Source organism: Eleginops maclovinus, chromosome 19 (assembly GCF_036324505.1).
Source record: "Eleginops maclovinus isolate JMC-PN-2008 ecotype Puerto Natales chromosome 19, JC_Emac_rtc_rv5, whole genome shotgun sequence".
Lineage (NCBI taxonomy): Eukaryota > Metazoa > Chordata > Actinopteri > Perciformes > Eleginopidae > Eleginops > Eleginops maclovinus.
The window spans coordinates 20,348,489-20,375,857 of NC_086367.1; the positions used below are offsets into that span (position 1 = coordinate 20,348,489).

Sequence of the window (27,369 nt, forward strand, 5' to 3'; positions counted from 1 at the left end):
GGTTTAGTCTCCCTCGCTCCCTGCCCCAGTTGGTGCTGGTACAGGATTCAAATGCACAAATTGTGATGAATCCACTAACATGGCCCCCAAGCTGCTGACATCTGAGAGCAAAACAGTTAGTACACAGCCAAACAGAAAGCAGAATTCATAAAAGAACAACCATTGGTCAACCATATAAATATTTAATGGATTACGAGGTGCAATCAAAACAACAATAAGATTATAAAAGCATCAGTCACAGGAAAAAAACAAAAGTTACAGTAGTTTTTGTGCAAATGCAATTCAGTTTCGCTCACTTTCTGTGAACGCCCTCAAAACAAAATGTGGAAGTCAGTTTGGCACTTTTATTTCTCGTTACACTAGAGAGCATTAGGTTTTCCTTTGGACGGCTTGTAGAAAGGGGAGAAGAAACGAGCCCTTGACTTTTTTTTCCCAGATCTAATTCTGCCATCGCCACATCAAACCCCTCCCATCTTGCTTGGTTTTTGATACAAACAACAACATCGTTGTTTTGACTGTGCGGCAAGCCGGTGTGTTGCTACGGACTGAAGATATTTCACCCATTCTTCTCAAACACGCGAGTTTTACGGGGCGAATGTCTAATCTCAGGAGTGGAAATAATAAATACACCTGAGCAAATTCCTCTCGCTGTCTGTGAGGACTGTGATTCCCTTTTAACCCAAACAATTAGTATCAAGAGTCCCACAAGGCCTGAGAAATATTAACTGTTTGAAATCCATTTTCAAGCCGAATTCTCCAACAGCAACAACAATACCTAAGTCATTAAGAAGTGCATAAATTCCACAATCCCTTTGAACACTGGAGCCAATCTTCAAAAGTAGAAAACAACAGAAATCTTTGCGCAATCTCATCGCAGCACAAGAGCATTTCCCCTCCTTTATATAAAATCGATTAACACCAAACTTTGTTTTTGTCCTATAACTTCAGCTACAAAATGGCTAGCATCCACACACAGGATGAAGACACCAGGGTGCTCGGTCTGTCAGAGGGTCAGTCACACTGAGGGGCTTTGGAGGGCTCTTTGGGCCCCCCAATGTGCAATAAGTAGGGGGGTCACCCAACAATCTCAATCCTCGTTTTGTTTATCTACTGTGAGCGATACATTTAGAGTATATAAATGTATGCAGCTCATATTTCAACATCTTTTTGGTCAGTTTGCGAGAATACCTGAATCTCCCCGAGCCCTCCGGCGGCCCCCCATGTGTGACCTCGCCGACTTTACCCTCTGACTTAGGAAAAAACACATTGCTTTTAAAGAACGACTCTATGGATTCCTTTCACCAACACTGTTGAAGGACGGATCGTCGCCTGACAACACCTCCGCCCCCCAGTGACAGGGCGGGGGGTGCAGCTCTGAAAGCAGCTTCAATCTCTGCTTTTCTTAGCCGGAGCCAAGGCACTGCTGGATCAGAGAAACCTGACATCTCAACACTCATCAGATTCTCTTCTTTTTTTAACCACAAAAAAAATCTGCTTTTCGTTGTTTTTTTGTAGCTTGTGCGAGACGAGACCTTTAGCTTGCACCTAGAATGTTCAATTCACAGTCTTACAAAAATACTATTTGTCGATTCGAGGTAATTCAAATTCTCCGCAGATACGTAAAATAAATGAGATTATTTTCTCTCTGTTGTACCAGTTTGGTGAAAGGCAATTTAAGAAGATATGTGGTATTATATTCACACGACATCTCAACACATGCAAGATAGTGTAGAAGTACTTGTGTATATGCGTAGTGTTAATTTGAATTCAATATCACAAACATCTTACATAACCCTCCGCTCTTTAAGGACTTTTGGATCTCTTAGCCAATTATATTTTTACTTTCTCTTCTCTTCGACATCCGTAGCAAGTTGTGAAGCCTTCAGTCTCCCGTACATCAGCCTCAAAACTACTTTGCTGTCAATCAAGTGAACTCTCTGCAGTATGACATAACGGCCAAGCGACAGCAACTGTTGTTCAAAACAGACTGCTCTGAGAGTGCATCCCTGAAATGCTAAAAAGATGATCCAGCTTAAAAAACAGTTATCATTCTGTCAACAAAGGATTTGCGTTACATCATTTCATGTCCACTTTGAAAAAAAGCATTGTAATCCGCTGGCATTACGATCCATCTATGAATTTTCCCTCTCATTTTGCAAAACCTTTCACATGTTGTCAATAACTTTAATAGAGATGCTGGCACTCAAAGGCAGAATCCAGCAGCCCTCGTAACACAAGCTGTGAGAGATGGAGAATTTAGCAGCCCATTTGTCCTTAAAGAGCTATTTGAGGGTACCGCAAGTACAATGTGTAAAAACACAGGGTACAATTGCACTTCTTTTATAGAGCGGGAGTGAAAGAGGGGAGCTAATGGAATGAGTAACTTGGGGTGCGCTCCTCTTTAGCTGGCTGGAAGGGTTATACATGTTAGAGGCGTGTTACATTGCTATGTTAATTGCTATTCGATGCATTGTATTATTTTTCTTAAGACAGTGGAGTACAGGATGGGATGGCTTCAGATCAAAGTGGATCTGCTGAGGGGACGGATGGGGCCAGCAGTGTCAGGATGGGTTCGTAAATATTTGAATTCCCGCAGATCCTGTCGGGTCATCTGGGGGAAAATAACTTGCTAACAATGTTGTCACTCTTTGTGTGTCTGCCAGCCCTAAACAAATGATCGATTATTTTTACTGGCTGCTGACAGCGCCGACAGACAGACATGTAAAACATGACATCGTCAGAGTCGTGAATGACAATCCAAAATAAACTAAGGTCACCACCCATCTAAAAATATGTCAGATAACAAGCTAACAGCGTTGAATAAGTGTTCAACTCACCAGCAAGCCCCCCCCCCACCCCGCTAAGGAATTACATCATGGACTTTAAATATGTGCTTAGCAAAAACACCCTTCCTCTCTTATCTCAAGAGGACTCATTAGTGATTACAGACACATTCTTAGTACAAAGGCCTATGCAATATAGCATGTGCACATTTCTATGCACACTTAAACTTCCTTTGTCAGTTTATTTCACTCAATTTAGCGCCACTGGAACCACAGATTGTTAATTAGTCTGCGTTACACTGCTGACCCCATAATGCATGAACGCCATCACATTTCCAGAGATTAGAGCAGGGTTCCTACACCTTCTCAACTTCTAGATCCGACTAATTTATCAGGCTTTTATTCTGAAATGCTGGTTCAATATAAGTGGGTCTCATGCTGCGCTACGGACGACAACACAGGTTCTCCACAAAATGACTGACAGCGTACCAAACACTTTGCCAACCCCGTGTAGGAACCCTGACAGGAGGAAGACATGCATAGAACATCAGTGTGACACACGAACAGTAGCACACTACTCATTAACATAAAGTGTGATTCTCTTCAACATCACGCCTCCTTACTCATGTTTACCCAGACCTGACCAGCTGAACCTAGGTACAACCAATATATTTCCTTTCCCCCTTGTCTAACCCAGAAGTAGTGACCCGAAAGATTAAAACAGAACAAAGGAATGTTCATACAAACAACAAATAAACGTTTTGACGATGAGAAGATGAAATGAGTGATCCACACCCGGCTGCAGTGAGGCTTAGCTTTCTGTCCTCCTGGTTTCTCACTGTAGAGTAGCAGCATTACAAAAAGAGAATTCAGTGCTTTAAGGAATGTTTCTGTGGGACATGGGAGCTCAAAGCGTTTCTTGACAGCCTCAGCTGTTTTATATCCACAACACTTTGGACTGCATTTGGCTTTATTGCACTTTCGTCAGATTGACTTTTGAAGTCTTAAAATAAAGCACTGGGATGGTGTTTGGCTGTGTGATTAATGGCATCATTCATCAGTTGTGTGCAGCCAACAGGCTGTTCAATGTTTACAGCTCTACGGCCAAGCGCTCCCTCTGCTGCAGCGTGGCACGCAGACAAGATAACAGGTGGGCCGTGGATTGGGTGACAACAGAGGAGGAGCGATTCTTGAGAAACCCCACCAGGGAGCCCACCAGAATCACTCGGCTATCCATGCCTGTCCAGAAATAGAGGCATTCATTTGCCAACTGTGATAAACAAAAACGCGCGAGCTGAGCGAGCGTGTGCTCGGAAATTCCCTTCAATTGTGAAAGTCTCGTAGCCCGCAGGCTTAGAGACGTAATCGCATCGGTTCAAAGATGGAGTCTTGTGTTGCGTAATGTTTCAGATTTGTTGTGAGCAACTCCCATCTCTCGACAAACATGTCTTCAATTTAATTGCCCAAGTGACCCATATCATTCTGTCACTTTTATATGATAACTATAATGCACGACACGCCAGAGTGCTAACTGAGCAGTTAGTGGTGTTGCAGTAGGAAGGACGGCGACTGCTTTTGATAGGTCAGGTAATTGTTTAACAGCTAAACCCTTTGATGACACCACATTAGGAAACAAAGTGACAGATAATAAATACACTTCTAGCCGCAGCCTCTGCAGACGCATGTGGTGTGACCACACATTGACAATAGTAGTAGAGTGATCAGTACATAGACCCGGTGCCCTCCCTGTCCCCCCCCCCCACCCCCCACAGTGTTTCCCACAGAGTTAAATGAGACGGATGGAGGCAGTGGACATACAGACAGATTCTATCATGGATCAAACAGGTCAGGCTGACCCTGCAGCTCCAGCTGACGGTTGAATTGCTCCACCTCTTCGTTGGCCTCGGAGATGTACTCCTGGATAAAATCCTCCATGTCTGCAGTCAAAGCAATGTAAGGAAAACAGCAGAACAACCTCCAAAGCAGGCTGCTAAATTACATTTTCTGTCCACTGGTGAGTTTACATGGACAGGTTTTCATGATCACGTGCATCTTCGGGTCCAAAATGTCAGTGATGCACAACAGGTCTGGTTTCTCTCGTTTTTTTGCCTTTTAAATCTGAAAAATCATCATCGTCACAATATCAGACTTTGCTACACAATTATCACGGCTAAAACAATTCAGGTCATGATATGACTGTGATATGTGTAGAAACTAAATTGTTTGCTGAGGAAGGTGGCAATAAACAGAAATGATTTATTAGGAAATGGATTATTTAGACCAGTGGTTCTCAACTGGTGGGTCGAGATCCAAAAGTGGGTCGCGGATCCATTTTGAGTGGGTCGTATGCAATTGAAAAAAAAAAGTTGAGAAAAATCAAAATCAAAATCAAAAAAGTCAAACTTTTCATTTCTAATGCTGCGTGTGCAGTAGTCATTTGACTGGAAATGTCGGAGACCAGAAACGGTTTTGAAAACTGCTGTCAGGTAGTAATCCAGGATTGGCTCTAAGTCTGTCTTTTTATTTCATACAAAAAATATGTGCTATATATATAGTATATATTACTGCAGTGGTTCAAAACTTTGGTTTGTGATTTATTGACGAAGGAAAAAGATGGTCCTGAGGCTTGACCAGTTGAGAACCACTGATTTAGACTATGTTATTATAAGTGTGTTTTGAAAATGATGCCAATGTTTTTTTTTTTTAGACATCTGGTTTATCGTCAATAACCCAACACCCTAATTTCCAAGCTTGAGAGATAAACTGGATGTAATTGAGGTTCTAAAAATGATTAGAAAAGGATACAGGGATGGAAGCTCATTTTCTCTCCAAAGATGTCCACATATTGATAACCGTTGTAGAAGAAGCCTGGTGGCAGGGGGTCCAGGTGCCTGGTCATCTGGACAGAAACACATGATATCAAGTCATTTACTGAAACACATTTCAACCAGCAATAAATCTAATAAATATCTCAAAACAATTCAAATCAAACCCATCAAGGAGTTTTCTCGTAAACCAACAGTTGTATTTACATTCACTGTCTGTCAAAGCCTGTATGCATGTATTTCTGGGCCCTATCTAATGTGTTGGAGCTACAGCTGCCCCCTCACCTGCCAAATTTCTAACAGCCATCAGGCCTTAACCAGCAGCTGGAGAGTGCAATGAGTGCATGAGAGTAATTTAATATTGGTGCCTGCTCATAAAAACATTGAGTAGCTTTATTGCTGTTCCATCCGCAGCGTTGGTAAATATAACACGATATCATAAAGTACAAACACACTCACATGTATGCTCTTGAGTTCTTGCGGTGAAAGAGTACTTTTAGTCTTCTTAGGTTTCTTTGTCTGCCTCTGAAAACAACAAACAGCCCCATGAACACGACATTTATTTACTTTCACCTGTAAGCACCAGTAAATAGGGTGTTGCCAGATCAAAACAAAACTGAAATGCTTAATGTCTACCTGCTTGGCACACAGTCGGAGCCAGTCCTTCAGTCCATCCGCAGTGAGGCCGACACCATCAAAGACCAGGAAGCAGGGCGTGCTGGTGTCTCTGGGGCTCGGGGTCAGACGGGCAAGGCTCAGGTCATCGCTCACCGTGTTGTAGCTCACCTCCATCACCTGCTCAGAGTCTGGAGGTTTCCAGAGATGAAGGAGCTCACATCAAGTAGCACATGCATTCACACCTTGTGTAACACCTTCTTCAGCAGCGTCGTATGGAAACAGCATGCTGTCGGGGGGGGTGTTAATGTTTCAACATCTAAACAACGTCTCTGTTCCCAAAATGACCCACAGAACTCATGTGTGGTAAGGATTATAAAATTAAAACATGTCCTAACTCAACTTGAAATATGTGTTGGACATTTGCATACACAAATAACTAATACATGAAGTAAAACAACTACATATAAAGTGAAGTAAATCATACACTACCCTTAAGACAGTGACTGACACCAAGGGAATGTGATTAAGGATGGTACAGTACAGTCTCCACATTCGTTCCACACTACTGTATCCTCCCGCCTCTCTACAAACATCTGCACATCTCCTCACACCTGCACTCTCTCCTCATGCAACAACGCTACACAGGTCGTCAAAAGAAAAAAGAGTGAGAAAACTATGAGGAGGAAACTAAACCGGTGGACTATGAGCTGAATTCTAAACACCAGACACCAGAGCAACAAGCGAGCAGTATTCCTACCGTCAGGAGCGTCTTGCCCGCCTTGAGGGCAACCTTTTCTCTAATAATTCCCAAAACTGGGAAATGCAAATGCAGGTCAAACAAGTCACATTTCAACAACATTGGATTTAATATTTAAAGAAATTAGCAGAAGGGGTCATGTTATTTTTAAGACAAAATAATTGATAATATATTCTTCATACCAGAAAATCGGACTCTTCCCCAAACATTGTACACATTTCCTCGGAAGGGGTTCGTCCTCAGTGAAGACTTGAATCCTACAGAAGAATGAAAAGCAGTTAAAACTAAGAGTTGGATTAAACAATTAGTTTCAAATGATTAATTCTTGGAGGGTAAAATTGGCCGCAGGTTGTCAGAAATGCATCCTATGGGAGGACAGATTGTTTCACAGCCACGGCCGACAATTACTCTGAGACCGCAGTTGTCTCCATATTTGGAAAGAAAGGCGGCTTATGTAATCCTCATCAAACACTGCCAGCTCGTATCTGGCGGTTGTCACATGTAACGGTCAAAAAAAGGGGGGAGAATTACTTTCCATCTCACCTTTACAGCGGGGGACAAATAGAGGCCTCTCGAGGGGCCTGTTGAAAGCCACGCGCTGCTGGGTGAGAACCAAAGAGCCAAACCCGGAGAAGAAGCGCCCTTTGCACCTGAAACACAGAGCACATGCACATTACAGAGATGGTGAGAAAGTGAAGTTGAAAGCAAGCCAAGTGTGTGTGCTACATTTTAGCTTTGGCTGGAAAGTACTTCACTCTGCCAGCTCCCCACAGGAAACAGGCCAGTGTCTGTGAACGTGCTGGTGAAACTGGGGAAGAGATGAATCTGCACTTTCATCAACAGGAATAAAATATTTACGTCTTGGTTAAAGGGTAAGGAGGTGTAAGAAGCATCTCAAAACACACACCTGAGCATGAGTTTCTAAAAAGGTCCAAACTCTATCCAGTGTTTGATCTGTGGGGAGGGCTTAGCAGAGGTTCATATTAGGCTGCCCACCGAGGCATGATGTCAAAATGGACCCGTTCCAAAGGGAAGGAGACCCCTCTGTGTACATGGCAACTGTATGGCCAACAGCCTGTTACTGTGCTGCCAGGAGGCAGCTGGTGAGAGAACACAAGATGCCCTGAGGGGCTTTACAGCAATCAGCAGCGATACCCCCGGCACTGCTGCCCAACAGCAATTAAACTACAGGGAGGGAGACGGCGGCCAAAAGGTTGAGTGTAGACACAAGAGGACACACGGGGTCAGGAGAGGGAAGATAGGGAAAGGGTCTTACCATCCAGGGTAGAGGACGTAACGGGCCCTGAGCATCTGAGGCTCGTTGAAGCTGCTCTCAGAGAGTATCAGATTCACATCTTCACTCCTAAGTGAAACAAAGAGCAGGATGAATACGGAGAACTTTTTTGAACAATGGTTTTAAAATCAGTCATGTATTTTTGACTAATCACTGTGTGTTATTTATCAACACAGCTAAAACATCAAAAGGAAAACCATTGGCAAATATAACTGTTTCCATAGTAACACACTGACACTGTTACTGTTGATGTGAAGGTAAAACATCACAGAAAGGAACACACGCTGATGCTGGTGTTTACCATTGCGGCACTGATCGTGATTCTGCGGGTGCATACCTGGTGACAGCTCCTCTCTCTGCCTGTATGAATGCAGCGGTGGGGTTGGCAGAGCGTACCAGCTGCTGAACATGCTTCATGAGAGGGTGCTTCTGCTCCGCTGTCAGCCCGGTGAACACAACTGTACTCACAATACCTGACACACAACCAGGCACAAAAAGAGAATATGAATTCCAGGAGATGCTGGAGGGTGTGAGTACCGCAGTGAAATACGATAGGAGGGATTCATTGGCATTGATGCTGCTGTGTAGTACATACAAGTGGATTTTTGGGGGGAAATTGTCAATTTTATTACTTCAAAAAGGATTTTTAAGATACAGAAAGGAAAAATAAATAATTATTTGACTTTCTGATTTCCTCCCAGCTGCCATAGTTGGAATTGTTCTGATTCCAGCCAAAAAGAAGGCAAGGAGTATGGACATGACGCCAAATAAAACCTTCAATATGTCACCTCAGAGTACAGGACAGAACCTAAACTGTGAGCTCTCAAATGTGAAGCTATGGTTGGTGCAATGGGCAGTTTGACCTTGGCTTGCCCTTTAAGTCGGGTCAAGTCATTTCTATCCATAAAGTGCCAAACAAATACCAGCATTTTTATATTCTTCTTATCTTAAGATCTTTTAATGCTTAATGGAGCACATAAGAGAAAATAGACCTCCATCTTAGTGTATTTGTCGACAATAAGTTACAATTACGCTGTCAAAAAGTGTATACAACTTGACTTAGTTACCAAAAATCTTTCATTTCTTGACCTTCAATGGTTATATAATCTGGCAACATGGCATATGTCTGGAATGGCTTTGTTGAATGGGTTCAAAAAGAGCATTACACTTCAGAAAAATAAATCAATATCAATGAATATCAATATGGTGTTTCATGTGAAAGCAGTTCTGACAGGACCTACCTTGGCTGCACTGCTCCAACAGCTTAGGGAATGCAAACCTGCAGTGACAGAGAAGGGATGGAATAGAAATAATGTAAATGTACAGTATACTGTCAGCCTTCAGTAAAATGTAAGAGATGTGTTTTCATGTATTTAATTTACAGGCCTCTTTATTTAAACCCATGCCAATCACTCCATGTATCCCCAAGGGGTGGCTGCCAAAGTAGTGCAGCAATAAAGAGTCTAATTCCATGTTATGGCTCTTGGCTAGCAATCGGGTTATCAATCGAGAGGCATTTTTCATAAGATGACATCATGACAACATCTGGCAACTGGCCAATGTGAAAGCTTTCTGTAATCTCATTTGATCTAAACATAATTTATCCTGAGTTTTCAAATCGATCAGTGTTATACACCACTTTCTGAATAGCTCTTCTGATCCAAGACCGCCCCCGGCCCACACAGACCCTACCCTGCAGCTCTTAGAGCCTGCAGGCAGAGAGAGGGGGGGGATCAGCAATTTGAAAGGCATTCATCTTCCCTGTCCTGATGTAATGAACTGTCTACATTCATCACAAAGAATGGATCATGACTGACTGATGAGCTTCGGTGAGGAGGGTGTATTGGTCGCACACGTGGACCTGGGGGGATTAGAGGGCTCTGCTGGAGGGGTTGACGGGCGGGTCAGGTCTAAGCTGGGCTAACCACACCCAATTAGCACCACAGTGGGGGCCCGCAGATCTCCACTCAATCTATGGCAACAGACAGTGATGGGGGGCTTGTTGAAGATGCCTCGCCTGGATCATTCAGTGCTAACCGCATTGCTAACTAAACCTCTTATTATTTTTCCACTGCGCAGCCAAGTGGGGCTTTCATAGTTAAACTGAAGGGTTATCACGACCTGTTATAGCAAAGGATGCTAAACATGTTTAAGGTTTGTTTTTAAAAGCTTAGCTCGCTAGAAAATCACCTTAGCTAAGGGACATTGTGAGTTTCCCAGTTCGATTTTTTACAATACGAATATTCTCGAGCCACTCAGTGCATGTTTATATTTGAGAAAATATGTTTATGTTGGCATGATAGATTGCATATGCTTTGATCACTATTTAAATTAATATCATTCTGTCCGTGTAGTTTTGTTAATATTGATATCACAGAGCGCCGCAGGGATGACGTATTTTTGTAGGCCGACTCGGAAGTAAGCTGCGCATGGGTTCAAAAAAGCAATGTGATTTCTCCATAGGACATATTATCTGTGGAAAACGAACCTGTTTGATGAATGCACGTTTTGTTCATCCTGATGGTCTCCACATGTCTACCCTGCTTTTATAATTTTCGAAGCATAAATCTAATCGCCAGAAGCAAAATGCTAACGTTATGCTATAAACGAACTACAGAGGACTACAGCAGGGTCGCACGACTTGAGCCGTCTCTTAAATTTGAGTCAACCACAGACATAATTCGAACTATTTTCCAAAATCCTCTGGAGAAATCCCATTGACTTTGAGACCAGGGAACCGGAAGTTGTAAAATGCCAACTCACTTCTGGGTTTTAGGACTCGTTCCTGCGCCACTCTATTGGGATATGCTTGATGTATGTTTCTATTACGACACGTGATAGAGACATAACGCAGCCTTTAGTGTGTGATGTCCAGAAGACTGTATCTTCGTTACACCAGTCAGATGCTGGGAGTCTGCAAACTTGGATTGAAACAAGTTCTTTACCGTATTAGTGTGTAGTCAATTTGGATAGAAATATCCTGAATGATATCCTAGCAGGTGTGTCCAAGGAACTTGTTACATTGGATAAACGGCCAAGAAACCCACTATCTTTTTTTATTAAATTGCTACTGATTAAAGACAGCAGCAGTAATTTTCCAAGCACGTTGGAAAAATTAGACCCTCTACACTGGCTTCATCTGTATGCAAGTATCACGGGGCCACGCAGCTTGGCTGTGCAGTGGAAAACAGCGTATTACCCGGAGTGGTATGTCATATTGTGCGGAGCAGCTCTGTCAATCTTCCACAGTGAGAAGCTCTGTAAGCTACATCTAAAGCCTGTAACAAAAGGAGAGTGAGATTAAATGTAGGACTGATCCTCTCTGTAAAAAGGGACCCAGCCTTGAGTTTTAATAGCTAAAAGTGTCATGTAACCTTGTCCTGGAAACCACCAGCGCTTCAACAATTTACCAACATCCGGCCCTGTCTGTCATCATCTGCTCCGTCCATATGTCCCAGAGAAACTAAGTAACCCCTCAACTTGAGTCTCAGGTTCTGTTGTTGGTTTGGTTTAGGTTGTTTTTGCGTATTTAACTTTGCAATATAGGTCAGAATATGAATAAATACACATTAGTGGCTACTTGCATGCAACTACATTTGCAAACAGGGGTCACAAGAACCCTTCTAGTCATGGGCCATCTGTTAAACACCTTCTCACAAAACAGGAAGCATAAAGTGTAAAGTTGGCTTCTTGTAACTGAGAGACAAAGTGTTGTTTTTGGATCAGAACAGAATACAATTAAATGACTGGGCATTTATCATTAAGGTCATTTAGTATTTTGTCAGTATCCTGTGCTGAATTTTAAAATATGTAAGTTGAAAGTCATTTGAACTTTTCTTACACAGCATACAAAACCATTTCAGAAGCTTTACTTCTGCATGAATGATGAGATGCACCTTAAATTGTACACTGACGTCTTTGCTTGGTCTTATCGTCATCCATCACACTTCACTTAGTTTCTAGTTTATGAAAAGGCAATTTTCCAGTCCGTTTGGCAATCCAGTCAGATAGGAATATTGTCTACTTCAGTTATACTGAAGCTTGCTCAGTTTTGGTAAACGGTAACTCAGAAGCAGAAGTAGCTTGAAGTCTATAGACATGAAATGATCTCATACAATTCTTTATGGCAGTCAAAGCCCTTTCCTATTCATCTTTCTTTTAATCAACAATAATGTACTGGAGGAAGACATGTTCACCTGTGCTCCACACAGGAGGCGAGGGGGTCCACACAAGCAGTGACAGCGCCGATGGTGAAACACGCCTGCACCACAGGGTCAGGGTGGAAGAGAACAGCCTGGACCACATCCAGAACATCTGTGTATCTGCACAAGGAAAACAAATATTATGAATGAACATAAACAAGGTCAAGCAGAATGCACTGAATAGCATTAAATTGTGTGGCATCTCAAGATCCAGTTTCCAGAAAATATTACAGTTACGATATTACAGCACAAACATGGCCAGTGTGTGTGTGTGTGTGTCATTCCACTTAAATGGCTAACAGCGTGTCTCTGAAGATGCTAATAATTTCACTGTAACTGCATGTGTCTGTTAGTGCTGATCATTGGACTGTTATGAGGCTCATTTGCACGGAATGGGGTTAATTTTATGCCAATGTCAGCAAATTACCCAATTCAAATACCATGTCTAAATCAATGCAATGCAATAGGCTTTTGGTTTTATGCACACGCTGAAATTGTTGGTTTTCAAGACCTTGAATGATGAACACCAGATAAGATATCTTACCCAGGTGAGAGGACCAGCAGACGGGGTTTGCCTCCCGGGCCTCTCTGGCTCTCCAGGAAGCAGGACAGATACTGCTGTAGGTGAGAGGCTGAGAAGCTGTCACAGCTGTCAGGGTCAGGCGCGTACACCACCCACCTACAGGCGAAAGGAAAATCTAGTTTGTGCCGTTCTCATTATTCTTATATCCTGAAATAGTTACAACATATGGAAGATAAAACACACAAACAATTAAAAAATGCTGAGTTAATTGTCTCCCACCTTCCACGTTCCTTGTTCAACCGGACCAAGTAGTTGCAGAGCCTCTCCTTATGGCTTCCTGGTAATCCAGTGATGATCGTAACCACAACCTTTTTACACATAAAAAAAAAACACACATCAGGTTTTAATCTATCTGCCAAATTAGGAGAACCAGAATATGAAGAATCCTTTGATGTTTTGTTTCCACTTCACCTTCATCAGTATGCTTACCTTGTCTCCCAGACTGCTGACTGGGTTCCTGAGCTCTGCAGAGGAGAACAGCACTCCCAGGTGGTCATACAGAATGGGCTCCTGACCAATGCTACTCAAGGCAAAGTGTTGTAAAAACCTGACATAGACAAAAAAATAAACATCAGTAAGCAGAAATCAGGCCACAACTGAATGGCAAAACTAGATCATTGTATTTAACATTTATATAAAAGCACAAAATCAGTACTGTGCAGCATTGGGATGGTTGGATGTGTAATTAAACCAGAAGACAGATGTGTGAAGACAAAGAAGCTGAGTCAACCTTGCATGTGGTCGTCTTTGTTTCAGCTCTAATGGTATGAAAGACAATGTGGGTCCTAGATAATGAAGCTTCAATGACTTAAATACCTTCTAAATGCTATTTTGGGAAGACATTATCAAGAATACGCAGCATCGGGTTTTATAATTCCTTGGTCTAACTGTGAAGCTCTGCTAAGGGACTCGAGTGTCCACTCACATGTCCTGCTCTGGCAGCTGGGAGTAGGAAGTCTTCAGGCTGCCTCTGCGTTTGGCCACAGGAGGCTCCTGACTGTCGTGCAGCTTCTGCAGTCTGCTGTGCCTGAGAGGAAAAAGTCATTACGATATCAATTTATTGTGATTTTCATTGCAGATAGTTAACCTAAAATACCTACTTCATATGGCATCTCAAAGACTGATTTAATATTTGATATGATCAACAAACTATGCATTAAGAAAATATAATAATTTGTATCGATATTAATTATATTGTGTCGGAAATCCTCTAAAAAACTCTGAATATTTGGTTTGTGTTTAGGGTTTGATTGAATGGGATTATATAAGACCATCAATGTTTTCTGGAAGTGTGACATTTCATGGCAGGAAACACTTTTTGTTCTCAAAGGAATGCAGACAGACGGACGGACAGACAGACAGATAGGTAGCACTCATCTTAAAATGTAAATGGGATCAAGTCATCTTACATGTTTTTCTGGTTCCAGGTCAGCAGCTTTTGGTCCACCATTTGCAGAGGGAGCTCAGATTTAGAGTTTTGCCACACCGACAAAACCTGAAACACAGAGAGATAAGGTTCATACAACTGGAGCTCTGTAAAGAGCATATACTAGAGAAGTAGATATAAACAGTAATGGATCGTCCATAAATCAATACAAAACCACATCCTCCACAGCTTCCCACTGGTGTGCTTAGAATACTGATACACAGGCATGGTAAGAGACTGAATCATCCATCTGATGACCCGCAGCTATATCCTATCTCCTACCTTGTCAGAGGTCACTGGTTAAAGTCTCACCTTGGAATAGAAAGCCCTGTGGCTCTTAGACCTGGGTTGAAGAGCAAACACCAGACAACGGTCCGTGCTGTGGAGAGGGAAGGGGAGGTGGGGGAGCAGGCTGCTCTTATACTCCACCAGGAGAGACGCCACAGCACTGGAGTCCTGGGAATAAACGCACACAGAAAGTTGGAACCAGAAGTCTTTCGAAATATATAGAAATAACTCATGTATTTTGTAGCAACAAAAAAGATCTTCATAAAATGTTTGAAATAACTGCAAATATTACCGGATCGTAGAACTTGATGGTGCTGATGTGATCTTTGGACAAGGTAATGCTTCCATATTGAGAATGGATGAACAAGAGTCCCTCAGAGAAGAAAATGATTTTCCCTAAGACAAAAAAAAAATCAGAAATATTAAGAATGCAATCTCAGATCTTCACAGAAATAAAATTCTGTGAATCAATAAAATTGCCTTTTTCACAGAGCAATGTAAAGTTGACTGACAAAATAAGGACGAGCATTGTAAGTTACTGTATTTAATGAATAGAAATGTAAAGGAGAGTGTCACCTTCTTCAGGTGAGGAGAGCTGGCTGCTGGAGAACACGTACGCAGCGTCTGCTACAGTCAGAGCCGTTCCCAAACAAGTGGCTTCCTCCTTCTGTTTCAGACACGTACTGTAAGTGATGAGCTCACATGCTCACACACACATGCAGTAAACACGTATTCATACTATACAAGGAGCTTCTGTACTTACTTTAGCCAGATGTTGGGCTTGCTCTGATTGCTTGACGTCAGATTCCAACTACATAAGACAACGAACAGACAGTGTTGCAAAATTTGTAGTTTGTATTCCTAACACTAAGGATAAAACATAGTGTTTTTTGGAGAGAAAACAAGGAAAATGTGTGTTTTTGCAGTTTATATCATGCATGTCTATCACGTTAAGAGGACATTAAAGAACCAACTGTTAAAATGTATTCCAAAACTATGCTTTTATTTTGACAATAAAACAGAGGAACATACTGCATTGTGACCCTGTGAAATAATTATTCAGACCCCCACATACCAGCCAGCAGGCATATCGGGGCACGTTTGTCGTCAGGACGGTGTAGCAGCTGTCTGAGGACACAGTGCCATCTGCAGGAGAGAAAACAGGCTTGTTATATCATAAATAACAAACCACAACGCCAAAGAATAACAAACACGGAAGAGGAGTCATGAATTTGAACCTCTGAGCTGGGAATAGGCTGGTTTTTAAAATGGTTTCTTCTGCTTATTATATTAATTAAATTGACATTGTGGAATGATTCAGCAGTACCTTCCAACACACTGAATCTAATCAATAACCTACCTTTCTGCTGAATGTTGATACTGGACTCCAAGAAGGACTCAGAGAAGACCACAGAGCCCAGGTCCTCCCCACCCCACTGCAGGTCCGGGATGTCATGGACCGTCATGGATGCCTTAGAAAAAGAGAAGAGGCAGTCAAGATAAAGTGTTTACACAAGTTATGTTCATGTTGAAAAAAATATGCTTCTGGAACTTACTGTTTTTACTACATAACGGCTTTTCTCATCGGTCAGAGGAACAATCCTGAACATAAAAAAAACTGGTTAAAAATGAAAATCACATGAAGACAGGTTTTTAAGAAAAATGATATCAAATAATAAATAAGGATAAATTGAAAAAAATGTCTAGGAAATGTATCGGAACACACAAAGGTTTGCAAACAACAAATAAAGAGTAGTTCACACTCACATCCCTTGGTTATTGACGGCTTGAATGCTGAAATCACATTTGGACCTGGGAAAAGAAAACACAGAAACCAAATCAAACAATGGGCTGAGAGTCTCACACTGAGGACAACAGTGAGATACATTTAATATGTACCTGAGATAACTGCGGTACTGATTCAAATTCATGGTGTCCAGCGTCAAAAGAAAAGTGTTCTCTGCTACATCCTTAGCCTGGAATAATAAAACATATATTAATAAGAAACTGTTTACAGTATATGCTGAATGATCAATGTTATAATAGGTTTTCACCTTGCTAGTGCTGGAGGTGCAGGAGAAGCATTTGATTCCTGACAGGACTGCTTGAACAGCAGCTGAATAAATCTGTGACAAAAGTCTGAAAGAAAACAACATTTTCAAGACAATATTAAACATTTCACAATTAGAAACACATAGCTAACAGGAACAATTAATTACAAGATCCAAAATGAAATAACTTACAAGACTTCGGTTTTCTTTTGCACTGTGTTTTGATTCCCTGTGGATGAAATACAGCAAGGGTAAAGAAAATGATATAGCAACAATACAAATAAGGGCTTTTTATAGTACATTTAATCCAAGGAAGGCCAAGCCCTTTCTGAAAACTACATTTTTATCAACACATACCCTTACAGAAGTTTAGTTGGTAAAGCTTAAAGACTTAGGCTAACAAACCTGCTCTAAAATCTGATGCAATGGATAATAACATAAAACAAATTCAATTAAAATTCACAAATATGCAGTAATGCCTCACCAAGGTATGGCGTGTGAGTGGTCCCAAAGAAATAGGTCCGAGAGCAGGCTAGAGGCCCTTTGGGAGTCACACACTGCAGAACCTAACGGGGAAAATGTGTTTTATGGCATGTTCACACATTTTTCATATTTACAGGAAGCACCCGATCAGTAATCACATGTTGGTAGCAAGAGATGATTTGTAAACAATGCTCTGAAACACCACTAGTTGTACCAAACCTGTTCACCAGGTGGAGCTGCAGGCCAGTTTCTATTTTTCAGAGCTATTGTAGTATATAAAACAGCAGTTCAACTTGAAATTCTGACTGTTGTCTGCTTTTAGAGAGTCGGGATGGATCCCTTATCTTTTTATTTGCAAACCAAATCTAAATAAAATAACCTGACCCTGAACCCAGCTTTAACAGGGCAGGTCTTATACTCTAAGCTCTTTGCGGGTGCCTAGCCATTTATAGGGATGCTATGGTAATGCAGGTTTGCAGTGTAAGCTTCATCACACTGTGGTTTCTCACCATGTGTCGGGCTGTAGAACCCGGCGGTCCTGTGTTCCGGACTTGATGACTCTCTGAGGGAAAGTTAAATGAATAACTCTCCAAATCCTCTGAAGACGAGTGCTTCCCAAACAACACGAAGGGCTGCTGACTTTTACTGAAATATAGAAACATTTGATTAAGCAACAGTATTTGAAGACTAGTTAAATTTCAGTATTTAGATATTTTTGAATAGGAATAAAAAACCTTTTATCTGTGATGTTGCTTGAGATCAGTCCATGAGAGTAATAAGTACGGAATGCCTGGAGATTGATAATAAAAAACAGTAGACATAGAAGACATAGCTTATTACCAATATAAGACACAGAACAAACCCATTTCAAAGAATACAACTCATGCATAAGAAGTTGTTAAATAGACATTCACTTGACTTTTTTCCAGCCACTATACTTTTGCCCAACACCATCTATGTTGTAGAAATATGACAACAAACGCACCTCTCCTGCTTGTGCCTCAGAAAGCTCTAAGATGGACAGATGGCTCTCCAGGTCCATGCTGGAGAAAAAGCCACTCCACTGCTTCTCAAAGTTAACCAAGTCCTAAAATACAAACAAACAACACCAGGGTTAGAGCGCAAAAACTGAATGTTCATGTTCATCTTTAATACAACTATTGGTATGCCAGAACGTTTTTCTGTCGCTGATGACTGACTCAACAGATCACTGAATTCATTATAGATCAACTGGCCCAAGCTTTTTAATATTGTATATTGTTTTCAGGTATCTTAACTTCGCATTTTCCTTTGATCAATGGATGTTGGTTATAAATATTCAACAAAATTCTTTCAAATTTTAACAGCACAAGAAAAAGCAGCTCAGTGTTACCTCTGTGAGGAGATTCTCAATGGACACTGGGTCCAGTCTGTTGTAAACCTGCCACAGCTTCTCACTCATGTCCATCAGCTGCAAAAGCAAGAATATATTGAATAAGCTGAAACAAGTATACAGTAATGTAGTGCAACAAATATTTTCTGCATGAAAAGGATTCTAATTTGCGACACTTTAGAGCTGACAACATTTTGTGTTTTCGGTTGTTTGAAGATACCTTGTATTTCATGGTAAAGAAGCTTCCTCCCCCAATGCCTTCCAGGGCAAATGCTTGAATCAGCGGCCACTTTTCCAACATAAACATATCAAAATTCTGGATGTGTCCTAAAAATAAAAGAAGAGCAAGTATAATGGCACGTGTCATAAGAAAAGGCTGTCAAGTAGGAGAAAACACACGTCAACTTCCTGAGATGTCATGCAGTTGGTGGTTGAATACTCAAACATATGTGAAGTTACATTATCGCACATCATGTGAGCCGTTCCTGACTGAAAATACTGTGAGCCTGGCACATTGCATGTATATTTTGTACATTTCTGCACAACATCACCTCTGTTAAAACTGCACGGCTCTTTCAGTTTAAATGATGTTATACTGTACACATTTGTTTTACAACTTAATTATTCTACAGTGTTTTTGTAAAGCAAAGCAAATCTCTTACATGTGTAAACTTACGTGGCAATGAACCTGTTTCTACTTCTGATAAATGTGGAGTTCAAACCCATATATTTACCCTGGGAGCTGAAAGGTACACCGATACGATAGCAATCCTGCACCATTGTGACAAAACTGGAGATTTTGAATTCCTCTGCTGCTTCCTCGTCTTCATACTGTGTGGAGGTTAAAAAGTACAGAGGTAGAAACATTAAAAAAGCATCTCAGGAATATCAGTCACAAACACTGCTAGAATTAATGAGAAACAGAATTTTCTCAGCATGGCAATCATCAGCTGAAGAAGCCTAGCCACCTGAGCACAAATTGCTTGTATATTGTATAAACTACAACACAAGATGTTGTAAAATTAAGCCAATCTGCTCAAATTAAAGACAAATGGATAAATTAACATGCCTAATTACTCTTGATGAAGTTAATACTCCTAACTAAACATTCAAGACCTGTAATTGTCAGGATAATATAGGCCTGTAGGGGAGAAAAGTGGCTTCTTACCTCAGCCTCTGTCATGCAGTAGAGCTGCAGGTTCCTCCAGTGGGATACGTAGGGCAACAGGTATGTGTAGTTCATTGGGTTGCAGTACAGATGAACACACTCTGCCTTGATCAGCAAGATAACATCTGGAAAGCAGACAAGTAATGTGTCAGAGCGAATACAAAACAAACTAACGAAGACAGCAAAATATGATAACAAACCACTTGAAAACTCACCGTCTAGCATTTCTTCAGGAAAATCCTCAAGGGCATGATCCAGATTCATTTGATTTCTTCCATATAGTCCATAGAACAGGAATTTAGCCAGCTCAGTGCAGCCCTCATTATATCTGCTGTCAATTCCTAAAATACACAAGAATGTATACATATTTGACAGTTATTTTAAAACGTCTATATCAATTGTTTTACTCAAAATATGCTCTCATATAACATGATATCCTTTAGCCTTAGCAGTTGGCAGTGCTGTTAACCAGATAAAGACATAAAGGTCAAAAATAAACTCAACATACCAAGAGAGCACAGGATGCCATCAGGAACAGCAGTGCCAGCCTCACGGAGCAGAGACTGAACCTGACTCAGGCGATAGCAACTGTCAAATGTCACAATATAAAGAAGGTACACAGTCATTCATTAGTATAACATTACATTCAGGTGAACATTGGGCTAAAATGTTACATTTCCACTCTAAAAAGGGGCAGTTTAATAAAACTTGAGGTTTAAGAAATGTAACTGAAAGTCCAACTGTTTCCAAAGAGTTAAGCCAAATAACAGTTTGCTAACAACAAAAAACAGTAAGTTGGACTTTGTTTGAAGTGTAATGAGATACAAAATAATTATAATATATTGCATTCATAAAACTGTTTGAAACCTAAACTAATCTGTCAAAGATTTTCCACAATTTTCACGATTTTTTCGATAACCAAATATTTCGACGAGCGTTTCTTATTAAAAGGCAAAAACACACAGGATGTAAACATTTAGAATACTTTTTCAACACATTAAATGTTAAATGTAATTCTGACACGAGCCTTAACATCCATTACGTTGTTTTGTTGGGTTTGTTTTGGGGGATGCTAACGTTGATTACCACAGATCCCAAAATAAACCGTTAAAAATAACGGCAATAAAACGGACAGATGTGCAGGGAATTCCTAGGAACGGGTGTCATGGCTCCACTAGCTAGCTAACGTTGAATTATTAATATGTAGCATAGCTTAACCAGCAAACCAGTCTATACTGAAGTATTAGTTTGATACTGACAAACCTCTAACGTTAGCATTTACGTTTCTGTAATCAGTGCCATTAACGATTAACGATAACTGACGATGCTGTTTTCGTATTACATCCATGCCAATAACGGATACTGCTAACGTTAGCCATGTTAGCTAAACGGCTTCACTGAGGCGTTTTCTGTCCACGCAATTCGATATTAACATTACCTGACAGCTGGGTTAATTCCGAGAATTTCCCGTTCACTCGCCTCAAACCGGCCATTGTTACTGCTGTCACAGTTCACACAATTAACGGTTTCAACCGAACAGCGTTATGTATTTCTCGGGACGAATAACTACATCTTTTTCATCACCCTGGAGAATGTCTACAAAGGATAGCATAGCAACGGTGTGAACCATGTAGTGTTTAGGGGTTTCAGAATATATTTTTAATGTTTGGGGGTAATAGTTGGAATATTTAACCCTTATTATTAATATATCCAACATTTTTCAGTAATATAGCACCATGTTGAAGTTCTGGCCGTACAAAGCAGTTAACAAAAAGAAATGTTTACGAATTTTCCAAACGTATCCCCCCGTTTTACTATGTAGTACTGCCGTGTTCGGGCCGTTTTGACAGCTGGAGGCAGCAGTGCGCAGAAGCACAGGGAGATGGTGCAATCCCTCAGTAATCCCAGTTGTTGTGTATGTAGGGGGAACTCCTTCATATACCATAGCTATGTCTATGGTATATGAAGGAGTGCAATCAATGTGCATTTCAAGTTTGTTTATTTATTTATTTATTTTTTATCGTCAAATGTATTAGTTAGTAATACTAATCATTAAAAGTTTTTACAGATTTTCCTTTTTTTTGACTTGATTATTAAATAGCAAGTTCACCACTACACGTCTTTGCTCGACTGACTTCTATTTAGTTTAAATATCTACAGTACAGCTGATTCAGCACCAATAAAGACAATAAACAATTACAGGATGCCTGCTTTTTTGTGCACAGAGCAGCAAACCAATGGAGTCAAGTAGGAAAAGGAAACAGGCCAAATGATTAGGAATCCCATAATGGTTCAGTTGATAATGTTCACTTTAAATAGGCCAATAACTTTGGAAATGCTGGCATATGTATTAAACATTTTGTTCAGATTGTTTTATTGTGCAGCTTTCATTTATCTTCAATTTAAGGACTTAGTATGCAATAAAGCCTGTTCAGCCCAAAACACTTATTGTACAATGTAAGAAAGAATTCAAGACAGATACCTGAATGTGATAAACTGTAATTTAATTGATGTGTTTATAAAGTGATGGATAATCAGTTTTTACATGTTTGTAGTATGTTCGCAGTATTGCTGATCAATCTCCAGAGCATCAGTGAAAGCAGGATTTATTAAACTTCTTCACTCTGCTTCAGTGGGCTGCGGGTTCATAGTGCTGTCGATCCACTCAGTGTATAGGGAGATGATGGTGTAAATTCCAGGCTTTTTAATCTGACCACACTTCTTTCCTCCGTTGGAAGTGATGCCAACTGCGACGCCGTTGTAGAGCAGAGGACCTCCAGAGTCACCCTGAGAGACAACAGAAACACAGTCACTGCAAGTTTTCAATTTAAATTACGGCTGGATATCGATAGCAATGGTAAAGAATATGTTGTTTATAAGAGCAAAACAACCTTAAGAAGCTATCATAGAAAAGAGGAAAAATCCCACAAGCTTCCCCGCAGTGTAAAGTGTAGAGAAAAAGTGATCAACACATTAATGCATGAATAATTACAAGTCAATAACATACTGTATTTTATTGTGAAATGGACCATCATGCAATTTGAGAACTTTTACTTTTCACTTTTACTTAAGTGCAATTTTGAATGCAGGAATTTTACAAGCAACAGAGTACTTCTTCAAGTATTGCCACTTTTACAAGTAAAGTAAAAGATCTGAGTACCCATCCCCCACATTCCTCAATGCATTCGTTTACTCATAGTCTTTCTAACTTGATGTTTTCTCTCCCATATGTGAACAATCATTATCATTTAGCAGACTAACTAAACCTTACATCACACGTGTCTTCCTTCTTGTGTGGTTGATCACAGGGGTCCGGGCATACTTTATGAGCACACATCATGTTGCTGGTGAACTTCCTGCCAAAGTAGTCGCTACGTCTGCACCGGGCCGAGCTGACCATCTCCATGACCACCTCCTTCAGCTTGTCTGGTCTGGACCCCAGGTTATCCTCGGACCCCCATCCAGCCGAGTCCACCTCTTCATCTCTGCCGGGGTTTGTGCCACCCGCTCGCAGGAATGGCACCACTTGAACAGCCTCGGAGATGTTGAATGGACGATCCAACTGGAAAAACCCAAGAAAATGGTTTTAAAATGGACTTTTTGGTTTGCTTTATATATAAAGTTATGTTGTTCTTCAAACAGAACATCATAGCATTCACATTTCAGTACCGCTGATCAAATCACCTTGATTAAAGCAATGTCATTATCATAATTTGATGCGATGAACGCTGGGTGATTGTGAAGTTCCAAGATGTCAAATGTTTGTTTTGTCTCTTCAGGTTCGCTCAGAGAATGGACGCCCAGAACTACCTTCCTTCCATTTGGCCTGTGAAGGAAGAACAATAAAAATAAACAATTTTATTATCTCCAAAACATTTTAACTTAACAGGATAACAAACCAGAAAACACTGAATTTCTCCCAAATAGATTAATAAAAACTTCTTGTTCTTCTTGTTCTTATTCTACTACTTGTTTTTCTTCTATATCTTCATCTTCTCCTTCTCACTCCTGGAGGCCTTCAACTCACACCTCCGGCGGAGCTTTTCAGGCATCCCTGTGGAGGCTGAGGACATTGAACCAGAGTGGGCGGTGTTCAAAGCCTCTATTGCTGGAGCTGTGGCGAGGAGCTGTGGTCTCAAGGTCTTAGGTGCCTCAAGGGGCGATAACCCTCGAACCTCCTGGTGGACACCGGTGGTCAGGAAAGCCGTCCGACTGAAGAAGGAAGCCTTCCGGGATATGTTATCCCTGGGTACTCCTGAGGCAATTGCGAGGTATCGACAGGCCCAAAGGGCAGCAGCCTCAGCCGTGGCAGAGGCAAAGCAGTGGGTGTGGGAGAAGTTCGGAGAAGCCATGGTCGGCACCAAAGTTGTTCTGGAAAACTGTCCGACACCTCAGGAGGGGGAAGCAGGGTACCATCCAAGCTGTGTACAGTAAGGATGGGACGCTGTTGACCTCAACTGATAGGGTGTTAGTGCGGTGGAAGGAACACTTTGAAGAACTCCTGAACCCGACAACTCCGCCTTCTATGTTAGAGGCGGAGCCGGAGTATGAAGGGTGATCAACTCCAATCGCACGGGGGGAAGTCACTGAGGTAGTTAAACAACTCCACAGTGGCAAAGCCCCGGGGGTGGATGAGATCCGCCCAGAAATACTGAAGGCTCTGGGTGTTGAGGGACTGTCATGGTTGACACGTCTCATCAAAATTGCATGGAAGTCGGAAACAGTACCGAAGGAGTGGCAGATCGGGGTGGTGGTTCCCGTTTTAAAAAGGGGGATCAGAGGGTGTGTGCCAATTACAGAGGCATCACATTACTCGAACTTCAGATTGAAGAGGAACAATGCGCATTTCGTCCTGGTCGTGGAACGACGGACCAGCTTTTTACTCTCGCAAGGATCCTGGAGGGGGCCTGGGAGTATGCTCATCCGGTCTACATGTGCTTTGTAGATTTGGATAAGGCGTATGACCGGGTTCCCAGAGAGATACTGTGGGTGGTGCTGCGGGAGTATAGGTTGAGGGGGTCTCTACTCAGGGCCGTCCAATCTCTGTACTCCCAAAGCGATAGCTGTGTCCGGGTCCTCGGTAGTACGTCGGACCGATTTCCGGTGAGGGTTGGCCTCCGCCAGGGCTGCGCCTTGTCATCAATCTTGTTTGTGATATTCATGGACAGGATTTCGAGGCATAGTCGTGGAGGAGGGGGTCTTCAGTTCGGTGGGCTAAGGATTGCACCACTGCTTTTTGCAGATGATGTGGTCCTAATGGTTTCATCGGTCTGTGACCTTCAGCACTCACTGGATCGGTTCGCGGCCGAGTGTGAAGCGGCTGGGATGAGGATCAGCACCTCCAAATCTGAGGCCATGGTTCTCAGCAGGAAACCGATGGACTGTCCACTCCAGGTAGGGAATGAAGCCTTACCCCAAGTGAAGGAGTTCAAGTATCTCGGGGTCTTGTTCTCGAGTGAGGGAACAATGGAGCATGAGATGGGCCAGAGAATCAGAGCAGCGGGAGCGGTACTGCAGTCGCTTTACCGCACCGTTGTGACAAAAGAGAGCTGAGCCAGAAGGCAAAGCTCTCTGTCTACCGGGCCATTTTCGTTCCTACCCTCACCTATGGTCATGAAGGATGGGTCATGACCAAAAGAACGAGATCGCGGATACAAGCGGCCGAAATGGGATTTCTCTGCAGGGTGGCTGGCATCTCCCTTAGGGATAAGGTGAGAAGTTCAGTCATCCGGGAGGGACTCGGAGTAGAACCGCTGCTCCTTCGCGTTGAAAAGAGCCAGTTGAGGTGGTTCAGGTACCTAGTGAGGATGCCACCTGGGCGCCTCCCTAAGAAGGTGTTCCAGGCATGTCCAGCTGGGAAGAGACCGAGGGGTAGACCTAGGACCAGGTGGAGGGATTATATCTCTTCGCTGGCCCGGGAGCGTCTTGGAATCCCCCAGTCAGAGCTGGTTGATGTGGCCAGGGAAAGAGAAGTTTGGGGCTCTCTGCTGGAGCTGTTACCTCGGGAGAAGATGGATGGATGGAATATTTCCACAGAAAACTCACAAATTAAATCTGAGCCGTGCTCGCTGTCACTCAACTTTTCAAGTAGGATTTAGAGAAGTGCATATTGAAATATTTAATATCTAAAATGAATTCTGTCCTCTGGGATCAAGTGTACTTTATACTTGTTGATCTGAGCGTTATGCTTCTCTTACAATCACCAGAAGAGGTTCCCCTCACCCTGTTGGCAGACAGTGCACTGCAGTCATCACCCACTGATCTGCAACCACAAAGCCTCCACACTCATGTTTCATTGTCTCTCCTTCAGGAACCTGGATGGAGGCCATGTAGGGCCGAGAGTGTGGCGCCGCCTCTCTGCCACCTATTATGCTCTCACCTGAAATAATCAGAACATACCGAATAACGTTTTTTTACATTTATGGTTGTACACAGTAACAGTCTTATAATGGAGCTTGAAAGCCCTATTGCTGGGGCAAAGCTTTTTATTTAGGCAAAGGAAGTTTATTATATAACACATTTAAAGGGCTTTAGAAAAAAGATCAAAAGCATTCAGATATAGTGCAACAGAGTGTCATTGTAAAATGATATTTAAACATGTAAATACAGACCTTAAAAAGCAAATTCAAGTCATTTAATTTCCTTTTTTCATTTTTGTAATCCTTTTAATGTTTCTTGTAAATCACTTTTAATTGCCATGTCAATAAACTTGCCTTACCTAATGTGAAAATCTATGTTATTTAAACTTATCTATAAGTTATCAGCTAACTGCTTACAAAATGAATAATGAGCGACTGATAAATTAGAAAGTAACATTTTTAGAATAATACCAGTCTGTTTTTCATAAAAGTACAGCAGTTACAGAATACTACAGTGAAAATAATAGAAGACAAATGTCAACCATTGAGCATTAATTACTAAGAAACCAAATCTAACCAACTAAAGGATTAGTCAACAAAGAAAATCCACTCACTGTGTGAAATGAGGGCACAAATAAAAACTGCAGCAGCCACACGGACGTGTTTCTCGGACACCATGATGTCGGTTTATCTAAAACTGAAGAGCAGCTGTGGGGCTTTAAAGACTTTCACCAGAAACACAGGAAAACATCCATCAAGGAGATACTGTGTGGTGCAAGACACCAGTGGGAGTCTGGCATCCTCCTGTTTCCTGGAATAAAAACAGGAAAGATGTTTACTGATATCGCTGTGTTTCAACATAATTTCTTCAGATACATGTCCTTTCATACAGTGGGGCAAAAAAGTATTTAGTCAGCCACCAATTGTGCAAGTACTCCCATTTAAAAAGATGAGAGAGGCCTGTCATTTTTATCATAGGTATACCTCAACTATGAGAGACAGAATGAGAAAAATAAATCCAGGAAATCACATTGTAGGATTTTTAATGAATTAATTTTCAAATTATTGTGGAAAATAAGTATTTGGTCAATAACAAAAGTTCATCTCAATACTTTGTTATATACCCTTTGTTGGCAATGACAGAGGTCAAACGTTTTCTG

General features: G+C 41.6%; 2 protein-coding genes across 2 annotated transcripts; both read right to left on the reverse strand.

The window, feature by feature from the left end:
- Positions 1 to 162: 162 nt before the first annotated feature.
- dnaaf9 (dynein axonemal assembly factor 9) lies at positions 163 to 21,358 on the reverse strand. Its single transcript, XM_063908965.1, is given in 38 exon segments — positions 163 to 4,720; positions 5,589 to 5,682; positions 6,068 to 6,133; positions 6,245 to 6,414; positions 7,166 to 7,240; positions 7,527 to 7,633; positions 8,260 to 8,346; positions 8,615 to 8,750; positions 9,519 to 9,556; positions 12,474 to 12,599; positions 13,024 to 13,158; positions 13,282 to 13,370; positions 13,492 to 13,609; positions 13,988 to 14,089; positions 14,472 to 14,557; positions 14,801 to 14,944; positions 15,069 to 15,172; positions 15,353 to 15,443; positions 15,540 to 15,587; positions 15,852 to 15,922; positions 16,137 to 16,248; positions 16,333 to 16,378; positions 16,544 to 16,588; positions 16,676 to 16,752; positions 16,831 to 16,915; positions 17,020 to 17,056; positions 17,312 to 17,393; positions 17,820 to 17,955; positions 18,045 to 18,100; positions 18,296 to 18,397; positions 18,683 to 18,760; positions 18,903 to 19,009; positions 19,417 to 19,513; positions 19,851 to 19,975; positions 20,066 to 20,191; positions 20,359 to 20,438; positions 21,289 to 21,310; positions 21,313 to 21,358. Coding segments are annotated over 38 exon segments (3,438 nt in total). The 5' UTR covers positions 21,344 to 21,358; the 3' UTR covers positions 163 to 4,613.
- Positions 21,359 to 22,337: 979 nt separating this feature from the next.
- On the reverse strand, positions 22,338 to 27,020 carry cfd (complement factor D (adipsin)). The gene is made up of 5 exons (XM_063909650.1): positions 26,824 to 27,020; positions 26,073 to 26,229; positions 23,535 to 23,676; positions 23,122 to 23,412; positions 22,338 to 22,637 (listed from the first exon to the last, which is right to left on the reverse strand). The coding sequence occupies exons 1-5, from the start codon at positions 26,885 to 26,887 to the stop codon at positions 22,470 to 22,472; spliced, it is 822 nt and encodes a 273-aa protein (XP_063765720.1). The 5' UTR covers positions 26,888 to 27,020; the 3' UTR covers positions 22,338 to 22,469.
- Positions 27,021 to 27,369: the final 349 nt, after the last annotated feature.